General features: G+C 39.6%; 1 protein-coding gene and 1 long non-coding RNA gene across 5 annotated transcripts; one reads left to right on the top strand and one right to left on the bottom strand.

Annotated features, from left to right (window-relative positions):
• Positions 1-2491: 2491 nt before the first annotated feature.
• On the top strand, positions 2492-14338 carry LOC137269776 (tumor necrosis factor-like). Of its 4 annotated transcripts, none has more exons than XM_067803605.1 (5): positions 2492-2698; positions 10489-10666; positions 10971-11031; positions 11411-11500; positions 11942-14338. In XM_067803605.1, the coding sequence occupies exons 2-5, from the start codon at positions 10490-10492 to the stop codon at positions 12364-12366; spliced, it is 753 nt and encodes a 250-aa protein (XP_067659706.1). In that variant the 5' UTR covers positions 2492-2698; position 10489; the 3' UTR covers positions 12367-14338. The 4 variants fall into 4 exon arrangements, with proteins under 4 accessions (XP_067659706.1, XP_067659705.1, XP_067659704.1 ...); XM_067803604.1 differs by lacking the exon at positions 2492-2698 and adding an exon at positions 4056-4288; XM_067803603.1 differs by lacking the exon at positions 2492-2698 and adding an exon at positions 8226-8315.
• LOC137269779 (uncharacterized) lies at positions 3364-7042 on the bottom strand. Its single transcript, XR_010955058.1, has 3 exons — positions 6988-7042; positions 4092-4195; positions 3364-3574 (listed from the first exon to the last, which is right to left on the bottom strand). It is a non-coding gene; the product is annotated as an uncharacterized lncRNA (long non-coding RNA).
• Positions 14339-14538: the final 200 nt, after the last annotated feature.

Below are 14538 nucleotides of genomic sequence, written 5' to 3'. Positions count from 1 at the left end.
CCTTCATGCAAACAAGGAACAGTGTCAGTATCTAAATTTTAATTATAGTTTGCTAATATAGTTTTTTCTTTTAGGACAACATTCTCCAAAAACCTCTCAGAGTTGGTGTGATGTTTTGATTGCGAACGTTCATAGAGCATCCTATCTTGATTAGTTTTCGAGTTCGTTTGCAGTTCAAGTCCGCTTTTGAGCGAAGAAACACATTAACTGACCAATCGATAAGCACGGACCCCTAACCTGAGTAATCCTCTAAGATCACAAGAAATATCTGTTATTCACAGACTGGTATATGTATCAACTCAATATTATAAACTATTGCAGAAAAAACATATATTCTGAAGACATGAAAACTATTGCAAACGGCGAATGCTTTACCCCAGATCATAACAAGAGACAAGGAACAACACTTTTTGGATTGATGTGTTACATTTTGGGATGAATGCATCACATGTTAGGGTCAGTGTATAGAGAAAAGTGAAGACTTTACTGTAGATTGGAATCAAGTCTCTCGTACTTCCCGCATATTTTTTATTTACAAATTGAGTACAGTTATTATTGATAGTGCAAACTTAAAAAAAATATTTTTCACTTCAAGACTACTTAGCATGTAGCATGTATTATTAGAATATTGTAAACTTCAGTCAGTAGAAAAATAGATAGAAAAAGGCTTATGCTTTACATGCCCAATCGTATGTAAATGTTTACACAAGTGTTGTTGCATAGAGATCAGTCTTGATTGACAAAAACTCTGAATACACAACTGAAAATATGAAGATAAAAATGGTCTTGTATTGGCTTTTCCGTTCTCTTTCAACCGGGATCAGTAGTGTGACACTTCCATGGAGTGTTTCGTCCTTAGAGATGTGCAATTCCGTCTCATATACATTGTTTGGTTCGTTCTTTCATGTTCCGACACGTGAAGGTCTACCCGTGGTAGAATATGCCTTCAGCAACCCATGCTTGCCATAAAAGGTGACTATGCTTGTCGTAAGAGGCGACTAAGGGGATTGGGTCATCCGGCTCGCTCACTTGGTTGACACATGTCATCGGTTTCCAGTTGCGCAGATCGATGCTCATGTTGTTGATGGTCCAGACTCGATTATTTACAGACCGCCGCCATATAGCTGGAATATTGCTGAGTGCGGCGTAAAACTGAACTCACTCATTCTTTCATGCTTCCTCCCACCCCTTCTCTGATGTTTTCAGTACCGTCACGTTATCGGACAGATACCTTTCCAACATGACACCATTCAACAAGTATAAGCACCCAGCAATCACTGGAAATGATTGGTTGTTGTTTGACCCCGCAATCTGCAATATTCCATCAATGAGGCGGCAGTCAGTATTCTGTGATGAACAGCATAAACATCGATCTGACACACACACACACACACACACACTCACTCACTCATACACACACACACTCACTCACTCACTCACTCACACACACACTCACACATACACTCACACACACACACTCACACATACACTCACACATACACTCACACACACACTCACACATACACTCACACACACACACACACACACACACACACACACACACACACACCTACACACGCACCTACCATTCCTTACAAGCGATCTCACAGTGTGCACATAAAGCTCCTTGATATGAAAGAAAATCTTTTAGAAATACTCGAATACACGAAATTTGATATTTGAATACAGCAAAGATAAACAAGTAGTGTGTTACACTCACGGCGGGTTACAAATTTCACTCATTCTACCCATAGTGAGATTCGAACCCAGCCTTCGGCATGACGAGCAAGCACTCTGGCCACTTAGCTACCACACCGATTGTTACGCATAATGAACAAGAGGAGGGGTGAACGTCTATTTGCAATAACCGCTTCTGACTTATAAAACACTACATCCATGTTTGCAGCGGGTTGGTCTACACTTTATCTTCAATAAACAATTAAAGTCCCTGATCCATCGGACCAACCACAATTCCTCTACTCTCCCAAACCGTAATATCTCATTTAAAGGTGTAAGTCAAATAGCACAGCACATACTGAGGGTCGTAGGAAAACAGGTATATGGAGGACGAAGAGGAACTTGGAGCTGTGTGGGGGGCGGTATGTAAATAATCGTGGCTGGAACAGATAACCCAGTGATCAACATCAATCTATCCAATGGAGATACGAACAAATGTGAGCCAAGTCAGCGAGTGGCCGCTTAATGTGGCAAGCATGGGTTATTGAAGATCAGTTAAAACCCGGGCAATCAGAGCTATATGATATCATCATATTCCGTGAAGTAACACATATTTGTTATGTATAGGAACTGACGGATACCGAAGAGATGGCGCGCGCACACACTCACACACACACACACACACAGAGGGGGGGGGGGGGGGGGGGGGGGGCGCAAGCACACTACTTTCTGACAAACCAGATACAGTCGATGGGAGACAACTCTCTTTTGACTTGACGTGTCAGTCGGTAAATTCCGATTTAAGGCTAGCAACACTCACGAATTGCTCTGTGTGTATCTGCGGTTGTGTGTGTGAGAGAGAGAGTGCTCCATGGTACCCATTCGATCGACACGTACTCGCGGAGACAGTGGGGCTAACGATGCGGTAGCATGTCAGTTAACAAGGCACAAAATAACGGATCATCTAGAAACATCTTAAACAGGTGGCAGAAATCAGCTATCATCGTTCACAGGTGTGAAGGTAATGACACCAAGTATGCTCATGATCAGAGGTCGCGAGACGTGCTCGAGGCTTCTCTCTCTCTCTCTCTCTCTCTATCTCTCTCTCTCTCTCTCTGAAAGGACCAATAACCATTTCATCAACTGTCTGTGGAAACATTTACGTGTTCAATTCAAATGTGTACATATCATTATATGGAGAATTTCAGAACTCTCATTTGCAATGCATATTCATGAATCTGTTATGGTTCAAATGAAGCTGACAAACAGTATCCTAGTTGTCATATTATACGAACCTCGCAAGCAAACCCGGACAGGGCCGTCTTAATTGAAACAGACCTGAAGGTATAACTTTTATATGTAAGGGCTTATTTTATTTTTATGTGTAACAAATAGCCAACACATTCTGAACATGTATCGGTCGGTCGGGTGAAAAGAAAAGAAAAAAAAAAACAACTTGCTTAAAACAAAATTATCTGAATAATATTCTTGATTCTCTCATATTGTAATTATTATTATAATTTCGTACGTTCTTTCTAATTGTGGCAGGGTGTTATTAAAAACATTGTATGAAATACGGCCGTCCGACCGCTCGTGATGAACTAAACTTCTGATGGACGGTCTAAATTTACAGCAAGCCCACTCGATGGTCTGTTAAAAAAATAATCGGATAACATGTCCCATGCATCAGTGTAAATTCATCATATCTTATGATTTATTTTTCGAATTCAGCGTTACATTATAGAGCTGCATATGAAAATTAATTTGTGCAGTCTGGTTAAATCCAGTTTGGGCTGGTAACATTTTCACGTTTCCACCCCAGATGTCTGTCTGGGTTTTTGGCTTATGTCATACACTGTCACTTCATATGATGAGGCGGTACGCCTTAGGTTCGGTGCTGAAATGAAGGAAAAAAGTGGTGGTTGGGGGTGCAATAAAATTAGAATTGTCGGTGGATGAGAGTCACATACACTGCCTCAAATGTGAGTGAATGAGTGAGTTTAGTTTTACGCCGCAATATTCCAGCTATACGATGGCAGTGTGCAAATAATCGAGTCTGTACCAGACAATCCAGTGGTCAACAACATGAGCATCGATCTGTGCAATTGGGAACCGAAGACATGTATGCACCAAGTCAGTGAGCATGACCACCCGCTCCCGTTAGTCGTCTCTTACGACAAGCATAGTAGCCTTTCATAGCAAGCATGGATTGCTGAAGGCCTATTCTACCCCGGACATGTATGCGCGGGACTGAATGTTGAAGGGAAAAATAATTGCTTAACAGGTTGCCAACAACACGTTACGTAATGCTTCTATAAATAGCACGAATTCTCTGAGAATTGCTACTTCCACTGAAGCCATTCTCGAGTGTAGGGGCTAGGACGGGGACGACCGACATGGAGAAATATACGTACTTCTTTCAGCTACAGTCCGTGAATAGACCCATTATAATTTGTCTTGACTTTTGAGTACACCCATCATCCGGAGTCCTTTCCAATTTGTGTAGAGTTCGCTGTTGCTGTTGAAACAATGATTTCAGAGACTAAGCCTTTTATCTGGCAATTCTCTAACGTTCACTTGATTACATCAATGGCAGACGTTTCCATATAAGGTACGTAAACGAATTCGGTTCCATTTGGAATCTATTTTTAGATTTTATAAATTCTATCTGATCAGACGCTTCTGTTTTAGATTATCATCGATGAATCATAGTATGATACCGTCAGTGCAAACATTACATCATTGTGATCTCTTGTCAATTTCAGTCTCTGTGTGTGAGCGCATGTGGTATCTGTGCACTGGACCATAACTGTTGTTTTGTAGTTTTTTTATGTTTGGACACCAGTCTCGTCAACGTATAGCACGTAGTTGTTTCAGATGCTCTTGATTTATGTCATAAGCCATTTAATATTACATGATGCTGTTCAGCCAGAACGTCACGATCGACTACAATACCGGCAAAACAAGAAATGGGAAAGATTGATGTCACAGCTAACTATGCTGTCTATGTTTCTCGGAAATATGTTTCCTTCCTGTTGCGCTGACGTGTTTCCTTCCTGTTGCATTAAGACTTACGATAACGGTCAGTTAACAATAAGTTAGGATGCAAGTTCAATCTGATCAAACGTATTCTCAGATGTAACGGATTCATGGAAACAAGGTTGGAGCTATACTGTATTGTGAACACTGACTGTCGACAACGAGGCCATACTATTTTTCTGACCATATTTGTCATGTCCCATTTAAATCAGCACATAAGTGGAAAGGAGTGGGGTGGACGGATAAATAGAAGATGAAAATAATGAAAGTGTTCTGCAGTTGTGAATATATTTCATGAAAGCCTGAAGCCAGTCTAAGTAAACTTAGTCTCAGTGTATTTCGTTACACTCCACTACTGAGTCTAACAAAACCTAGTAGAAGGTCGCGTCAGGTAACCTTTGACCGACCAATGACCATCCAATCAAACGCGAGACGGTTAAATAGATTTAACCAATCAGACAACAGCTAGTATTTGGGAGTCGGAGGTACTTTCAAAATATTGAGCTCACTGACACAGATCTCTCCACAAACAAAAATCCGCATATAACACAATTATTTGACCGGCAATATATACGCTTTGGAGTTTCTGTTGACATGGCTACCATTAGCTAATATTTCCGCAAGATGACATCCTTGAATATTGCCAAAAACACCATTTTCAGCGACTGTTTACTCACCGTTGTCATGGTTGTACGAAAGCCGTGTGCATCGCCCGGAAGCGAGCGTTCGCTAAATAGCATTCGGAATCGTTCGGGTATGAACCCTTTCGAGATATAAAGTTCAAAAGGTATGTGTGAATGTGCACCTTCGCGATTTGATAAGCTGTGATCTGATTGGTCAATCTCAAAGGTTACCTGACGCGACCTCCCATAACGTTTTGTTAGACTCAGTGGTGGAGTGTAACGAAAAGTACTGAGGATAAGTTTACTTAGACTGGCCTGAAGCTTAAATCAGTTTTACTACTCTACATAATTTATAACTAGAGTCAATTCGGAAACACATTTTTATAATTCTAGAAGAAGAAAATCAAGTTGATCCCTGCATAATGAGTTTGTGGTGTTGAGTGTACTTCTTATAGATATTCAAAATCAGCGGGTAAATATTCTCATGGCTGAAGTTATGAAACTACACAAGCCGACAATCACAAATACGTTTTCAAGCAAATTCACTAGTACGTTCACTTTATGAATTATAATTACACTTCAGTTTACATAAATCATTTCTTGTAATAGTTCTTTAGTGACAAAGGTATATTTAAATCAACATGTTTTGTAACAAATACGGCTTCCTTTGAAAAACACATTAAGTGTATTGATATGAAAGAATTGACATATTGTTCATTATTATGCAGACTGCATTTTAAACGACCGTATGCTCAGGTTGTGACAGAACATAGCTCGGGCGATAGTACGATTGAATCAGTTGAACTATTGAGTCTCCCAATGTAGTTTGAATGTATTATATTCATGGTGTCTCATTAAAGATATCGTTTTTTTAAAAAAGTAATAAAAATAATCATAATTATCATGATAATATGTATTATTATAGCGCTGATTTCCACCACACAAAAGCGCTTTTTAAAGCACTGAAAATCACAATCTGATTAATATTACGGGTCAGACAGACATATTTCATTTTAGTCTCATCTCATAAGGTAAAGCATATATATACAAGTCAGAAAATAAACTATGTGTGGTGATTCTTTATTGGACTGTAAGAGGCTGGGAAAGGTATTTCAAAAACCCCTATAAACATGAACATAAAATATACAATACGAACATATATACATTAGTGAAGGACATGCAGTCTGTCTGACTGTTTGTCTGTCTGTCTGTACGGTATTAAATGGAGCCACAACTTTCCTTGTTTTTCTTGTGTATTGCGAGTGTCAATGTTCCCTGCAGTGTGACTGGTTTGTTGCTGAACTAATGCGCTGTTCTTACATGTACGCTGGTATTATCATATTTGAATGTACAAATTACGTGTAATAGTACTTAATTACTAAAGGAAATGAAAGAAAATACATGTGAACATTAATAGCCATTTTATTCATGTCAAGCAGTGGACATGCGTCATTCTTCAATGCCTGAATACCAGAATACCAAAGAACATCTTTACCAAATTTGCACAACTAAAGCAGTAACATTATACACGATATTATAGACAATCTCTTATATCATGTACAATACACATTTTACACATCTACATGCCCACATGCAGGGATGTGCGGTGCCGAAAGTATGTGGTTAATTAAATTGTATATCTCCTTACCAGAAGAGAGACTTCAGGGCCATATTCGTCAGTGCCAGAAAGGATTCGACAATCTGTTACGTAAACGTACAAACGATATCAAGGTAGTGAACAGCAGCGGTTAATTGATAAGCACAATAATCGAAACTCGGGGAATTGAAGACTGTTGATGGCATTCCACCGACGGATCTGAACTTGCTGATAATCAGCCTTAGAGCCCTATTAGCAGGTTTAGCGAGTTCCTTGACAGTAAAGTTTAGATCTAAATGTTCATGGAACCACAGTCCTAAGTACGTGTACGAATTTGAACAAGATACAACCTCCTTGTGGAGTTTGAAAATTCGTTCGCTTAAATGTGTCCGATTTGGACGATAATGGTTAACTTTAAATTTCGCTGTTTACAAGCATCCTCCTTTTCGAGCACCAAGCGGTAACTACATCAAGCGTACGTAGTAAACTCGATTCGTCGGGCGCTATAAGGGCATTATTATTGTAGTACAAGCTCAAAACACGATCCCCTATTCTCACTCCACAGTCAAGATTATTAATTTCATTAGCAAGGTCGTTGATGAAAATAGAAAAAACGTGTGGGGGATGACAGTAACTTTTGTTTTTGAAAGGTGTCACAATGCCCGCGTCTTCTTCAAACACTTACCTGCCTAAAAGGAGTTTTTGTTCAGGTTTAGTTCACCCGGGCCATACCTATGAAGATCCGGGTTAGAACTGATCTTCAGCAACCCATGCTTGTCGTAAGGGGCTACTAACGGGATGGGGTGGTCAGACTCGCTGACTCGGTTGGCACATGTCATCTCGTATCCCACTTGCGTATATCGATGACTGGATTGCCTGGCTTATATAATTAGAATCGATTATTTTCAGATCGCCACCATAAAGATGGAATATTGCTGAGTGCGACTTAGGTCTAACAACATATGTTTCTTCCGTGCAACGTTCTCAAGTTATACACTGAGATAATCAAAACTATATTTGCAAGTGGATTTGTCCCAATATGCCTGTGTTCCCCCATGGTTGTCGCTCAGAGCGCGATAGTATTTCTAGCTGTTGGCTTTTTTATCAAGCGGATACTGACATAGACCGATCTCACGTTCGTAACAGAGCGTTCGACAGCTGTCCCGCCACTGCGGAGTCACGTGATCGTGTTTCTCTGCGAGATCGCGAGAATGTCCCTTACAGTATTCCATACGTGGGCGTTAACGACACATCTATAAATAGACTAGGAAAGTACTTTCGTTTTGTCCATAGACTTTTTGCATTTCTCCCCAAGAAAAAGCCTAATATTATGTCCATATTACACGAGAAGTGTTGTACGCACGGTCCATCTAGTCACAGTGAGTAAATGGGTTACATGTTTTGCAGTGTAAGATAGATATAAAGGTGGACACTCACCTAGACGCACTCAAAAGTTTTCATGTAACGTGCTCTCCACGCTTTGCTGTTAAATTCATGTAACATACATAATTGTTATCTTAGACTGTGGGTTAAACTTCACCAGTCCTAGCTTACCTCACTAACTGACCTTTGGGTCTATTAGATGTCAGTGTTATATAATTGATACGCGCCCCAATATGAGTCCATGGAGATACAATAAGGGGCTTTAAAACGTTCTCTTTTGTCAAACAGATACACTTGAAATCGATTAGAAATCTGTTTCCAGGTAAAGAAAATCTCCATTATTTATGCTATTCTGAGAAGGGGGGTGAAAGTCTTTATATCTGAAACTAATGTGTAAAGGGACCAAGGACTGGGTAATTTTAATACTAAAATTTCTTTTCTTGTATGTAATTCATTTCACAAGCACTATACTGTTTACAATGTGTCATACGAATCGATCTTATACATTAAAAAGTGTATATACAAGCAGGTAATAATTATGTTGGTAAAATATCTGGTTATCAACTGTGTTTTCACATGATAAAATTTACCTTTATCTTGAGAACTACTATACGCATAAAGAGAGTTCTAAAAGAGAAAATATTTCATCTAAACCAAGGGTTTTTTTAGTGAAAAGCTACATTGAAGCTGAATATTATTGCGTATTATCTAGAGAGGCTTTGTCTTTTAAACTTAGGATTAGTCAACTTCCTGTGGAAACCGGACAATGGAAAATTGGAAAATTTAGCGGAAATTTAGCGAACTTTGAAATAGTACTGATGTGATTGACTAATTTTAGAAGATTAATTCATAAATCATTTTTTTTGTAACCGGTATTTGTAAGCTAAAGTCTAAATGTAACACTAGTGAGTGAGTGAGTTTAGTTTTACGCCGCACTTAGCAATACCCCAACAATATTGCGTCGGCAAGTAAATAATCGAGTGTGGATCAGAAAAGTCCAGTGATTAACTGCATGGAGGTGGATTTGCTCAGATGGGATGCAATGGTATGTATCAACCAAGTCAGCGAGCCTGACAACCTAATCCAGTTAGTCGCCTCTTACGACAAGCATAGTCGCCTTTTATGGCAAGCATGGGTTGCTGAAGGCCTATTCTATCCCGGGACCTGAATTACAATAAAGCAATGGTTACTGAAGATCAGTTTTACGGGATTTTCACGGGTCGTAACATCCTACATTGGTAGTGAAAATGCAACAATACTAAAGAAACTGACCAAATTCTATTATCACCCTGTTGTCTACTTTGTGCCTTTGTTTACTCGACAATGGGTGGGTACCCGATAGGACTACCCTTGTTTGGCGGGATTTTTCAAGGGAGCTTGACCAGATACTGGGGCAATGCCAGGACTTGTTCTTTTTGCTTTCGTAGTCCGGAGCCCACGCAAGCAATATATATACAAATAGGTATGACCAAGCTGACATTGTACAGCTGTAACATCCCAAATAGGATCGAAGAATTTAAAGTAAACGGTAATGTGAAAGGGATCACGAGATGACAGATTAAGTGTTGATTAAGTGGGAACAAGTGTAGCAACGATATATAGGATGACATGAATACATAAATGCATCATGACGTATCCCAAATTGGTTGAGTCGTGTGTGATGACACTGAGATAGTCTTGGTGGAATGTAGGTACTTGTGGTTTATAAAATATATATTGCATGGTTGATATCATCATTATCTATCTCACAAAGCCTTTTGGGTATAATTTGTACTCTCGATAGACTAGGATATATATTCTAAGAACTGAACATGTTTTACAGTAAAAACGTTCATAGTATCAAACTATAAAGTGTACTAGTAATGAAAAGGGGCCCTGAGACCTTCTTCATTTTCAGAAGCAAAGGAAATCTAGACTTGCCACGTTCTCTAGACTTGCGTGGGCTTTCTTGGATACATGTGCTTCAGAGACTGTGTATGACAGGCCAGTACTGCCGTGTGCTGCTCTTCAAATGCATTATACACATAACCTGCACAGGAGGTGACATTTCTCTCTCTCTCTGTCGCTCATCCCCCCCTCTCTCTCCCCCCCCCCCCGCCCCCCTCTCTCTCTCATTAGTTAGCTCGTGTCCCTGGGTGGTACAATAAATGTTTCTATTTTTTGTTACAGAATGGATTGGATCGAAAGGCATAAAGCGTTAAGAATGAAACAGCTCCAGCAGGCTGGCTGTGTGCTACTTCTTGTGTTGAACATAGCAGTGGGTATAACGGTTATTTGTTGTGTGGTGTCCAACAATCAAAACATAATGGCTCCAAACACAAACAAATTGAAGCAAGAAATTGGCATGGTAAGAAGACACATGATTTGGACATTCCTTAACCTTTCACCAAGAATGTTAGACGTACATTTTTTTTGTCTGTAAACATCAAGGTTTCTATTGTTCATTTAAAAAGGAACGTGTGTTTTCATGGAATCCCTTGTGTTATATATACAACACTTATGTCAAAGAGTACCTAGTCTTCAATATCCTTAGAAAAAAGAGATCTTTTTCCTGTGAAGGAATGATTCACTTACCAGGTGTTCACGAATAGATTAAGCTTGTCTGAACCTACAGTTAACTGAACTAAAGCACTAATTTGATCATTATACAGATATACGATGAACAACTGAAGAAAATAAATGACGATGATACTGGTAATTCCAAACAGAAAGGTGAGCAGATCAAATCATAACAGTTCTTATTTTCTATTCTGATATATCCAAAACATTCACCTGTCAAGTTTCCGTTGGATATAAACATTTAAAAGGTTTCTTACCATCGCTAAAAGGAACAATGAGTTCAAAGACGAGTGAATGAGTATGATTTTACGCCGCTTGAATGTTCCAGCAATATAACAGTGGAGGGCACCAGAAATGGGGTCCACACATTGTTCCCATGTGGGAAATCGGACCCTAGCCTCAGGCATGACTAAGCTACCCCACCATCCCGTTGAAAGACGAGGATATATAGTTTGATATCTTATGATCACTTTTCTACAGTTGCCCTAGCCTGTGTTTTGACTGCTATGTTTATGAAAATTACATTTTACAGGTGGAAGTCAGTCAAAAATATCTCCAACCTTTTGGAACCTCCTGACACCTATAGCATACTTTCCTGGACTTGACTTCGATGGACATATTGGTAAGACGTTCACGTAGTCCTAACCGATACATTTAATCCTAACCAATACATTTAAATCATATCCGATACATATATACGTTTGATCTGATGTGCTTATGTGACATGTAATTATGTAACGTGAAGATTTGTGTTAGATTGATCTTCATGCTTGTCGTAAGAGGCGACAAATGGGATCGGGTATCCACGCTCACCGACATGGTTGACTCATGTCCATCCACAACTGATATTGATGATCATGATGTTAATCACTTGCTTGTCTGGTCCTGACTCGATTACTTTCACACCGGCACCATGTAACTGCAATTTTGCGGAGTGTGGCTTTGTCATCAAACAAAAACTCAAACATGGCGATGGGTACTTTTTTCAGATGTGCGTTTATATCACTGCAATTAAGGAATTACAAGCAATAATTCTGCTGACTCTGTGAACAATTTCATTCAGAGAATCAAAATGACACAGCCATACGAAACTGGGCACCCTTTGTCGGACCTGGGGGACGTCAACTGAAGTATAATGGAATGGAGTATGAGAATGGCAGTATTATAGTTCCCGCCACAGGGGTGTACGTTGTGTACAGCCACGTTAAATTTTACACAGAGAAGAATCATCGAGATGACACCGAAATTGATTTTCACCATTCCGTAATGAGGTACGATGCAGTAAAACAGACGAGTCAACCTGCTCTTGCTGACACAATGTCTGAGAATAAGAATGACGTCATTGACGGCGGTTCCCTGGAATACTCCAGCAACATCCACGGACTCCTGCAACTCAATGCCGGGGATCAGCTGGTTGTTGCATTATCACAGCTGAAACCACTACAGCATGACCGGGACTGGCATTACTTTGGTGTATACATGATTTAAAACACATCTGAGCAATCTTATCGGTTGTTTTTGAGTTATTAAAAAAATCACGGATTCAACCATCTCACCCATTCAGCCACCGTGTGTGGAGAGGAAGTGCATGTGTGTGCATGTGTTACATCAACTGTAACGCCCCTGTACGTGTCTATAGGGGAGTTTTTTGTGTCAGCCGAGCACTAAGACAAGGATGTGTTTTATCACCACTGCTTTTTAATCTTAAAAATATTAATGAACTCTTAGATACTATTTTTGAACAGGGAAGAGTCGTACGTAATGAAATAGGAAATGAAGTTATCTCTATTCTCGCCTATGCCGACGACATTGTGTTAATTGCCGAATCAGAAAATGACCTGAATTATAGATTATTGCTACGCTGGTGCCATAAGAACAAATGTCATTGATCAGGGATAAATCAAAGGTAGTCCACTTCTGAGACCCTCACTGCCACACACCGAAATCACCCTCAATTTCGGGGAGATAGAACTGGATGTTTGCGCACAATACCAATACCTGGGAATCATGCTCTCAAAAGATCTGAATTATAACGCAATGACGAGGTGTGCGGTGAAGTCAGCCAACAGAGGTTTAGTTATCGCTAAATTCAATCCCCTTGGAGAAATGGCTTTCGATGTATACACGAAGCTCTCCGACTCGATGATTTGGCCGATTCTAGACTATTTTGCGGATATATGGGGAAGAGGTGAAGATTCTGCAGTCAAAATTCTTCGCCACGGAGCGATGCGCTGTTTATGGGCGTAGTGCAATATACCCGAAAACTTCGTGTAAACGATGATTCAGGCTGGACATCCCCGGTGGCGAGACAGTGGATTGTAGTTACCAGAACATATGGGCAGTTAGTCAACATGAGCGAAAGAAGAACGAATAAACGTGCGTTCTTTCATCATGGTTAGGACCATGAACAGAAACTACTGGACTCGGCGTGTTGAGAAATATCTAGAGGACAATGGAATGGATCACACATAACAGCCTGTGCAACTTTAGAAAGCCAAGACAGTTGCAGGAATACCTTTTGAAAATTATACGTCGAATTGGAGTGAGAAACGAAATGCTCGTCCAGGCCACAACCGTTCATCAACTGGTCTCAGCGAGCTTTGACATTGTAGACAGTTTAAGGGGCAATATCATACTGAGAGCTACCTCACTCACCCTCTACCCAGATCACATATAACTGCCTTTGCTTCGTGTCGGTGTTGGGTGGTGCCACTGAGGTTTGAAACAGGACACTATGAAAACCTGCATTTCAACCATTGTTTTACTTGAGTCAACATAGAATGAGTAAGTGAGATAATTATTTGACGTCACATCAGCAGTACATCAGCCATATCCCGACAACATTTAACACTTATATGGACTATGTGTATATTTTACAAGCAGTAAAACAACTAGAATACAACAAACAGACTTAAAGCTAACCTTGAAAGTTAAAACTAATATCACTGCTTAGACAATACGCTATAAAGACACTTTTCTATATGAACAGTTTTATACTTTACGTAGTAGCCCGTTCCTTAGCAACCATTAATAGTGTCAAGGCTGTGTATTCATGTCATATCTTTTATATCATACTCGTGTTTATTTTTAAGCAGTAGTGTCTCTCAATAATTGCTGAGCGATTTGTTGCATAAAAAGTGGGACAAAACTAACAATTATCTGTCTCTCTAGAGTGATTTTCACTGTTGTTTACTGTCTACATTTTTATAATCCTTTGTTTTGCGGGTGCTATTATCTTGTAAATGCCGGGAATATAAATCACTGTCAAAGTATTAACACCCATAATTTTGACATGTTATGTACAACATATTTTTACAGACATTTTATTAATAGAATAATGTTGCACATTTTACAGCTTCTCTACTTAACTTTACGTACCAAACTTATGTAATTCTGTTTCGTAGAGAAAAGAAGCAAACCTGAATGTACACTAATCGATATAATAAAATGATGATCAATATTATCGCATGTTTCAATAATTGCTTATCCAATCCAATGGTTTCAGCAATTACAACTTACTGCTTAAACGCTGCTACGTGGTTGGGAAGTCGGCGTGAACATGAAACGTTTTGCAAGAAACCAGTTTGTTACACCACACTAAATAAGTATATCTGGGCTTCGGGTCGTTTCAGCGCGGAGAACAGGTTCATATTGATATTG

The sequence above is a fragment of the Haliotis asinina genome, unplaced genomic scaffold (assembly GCF_037392515.1).
Source record: "Haliotis asinina isolate JCU_RB_2024 unplaced genomic scaffold, JCU_Hal_asi_v2 scaffold_17, whole genome shotgun sequence".
NCBI lineage: Eukaryota > Metazoa > Mollusca > Gastropoda > Lepetellida > Haliotidae > Haliotis > Haliotis asinina.
Note: the sequence above shows the minus strand (reverse complement) of the source record. Positions and strands in the feature narration are given on the sequence as shown.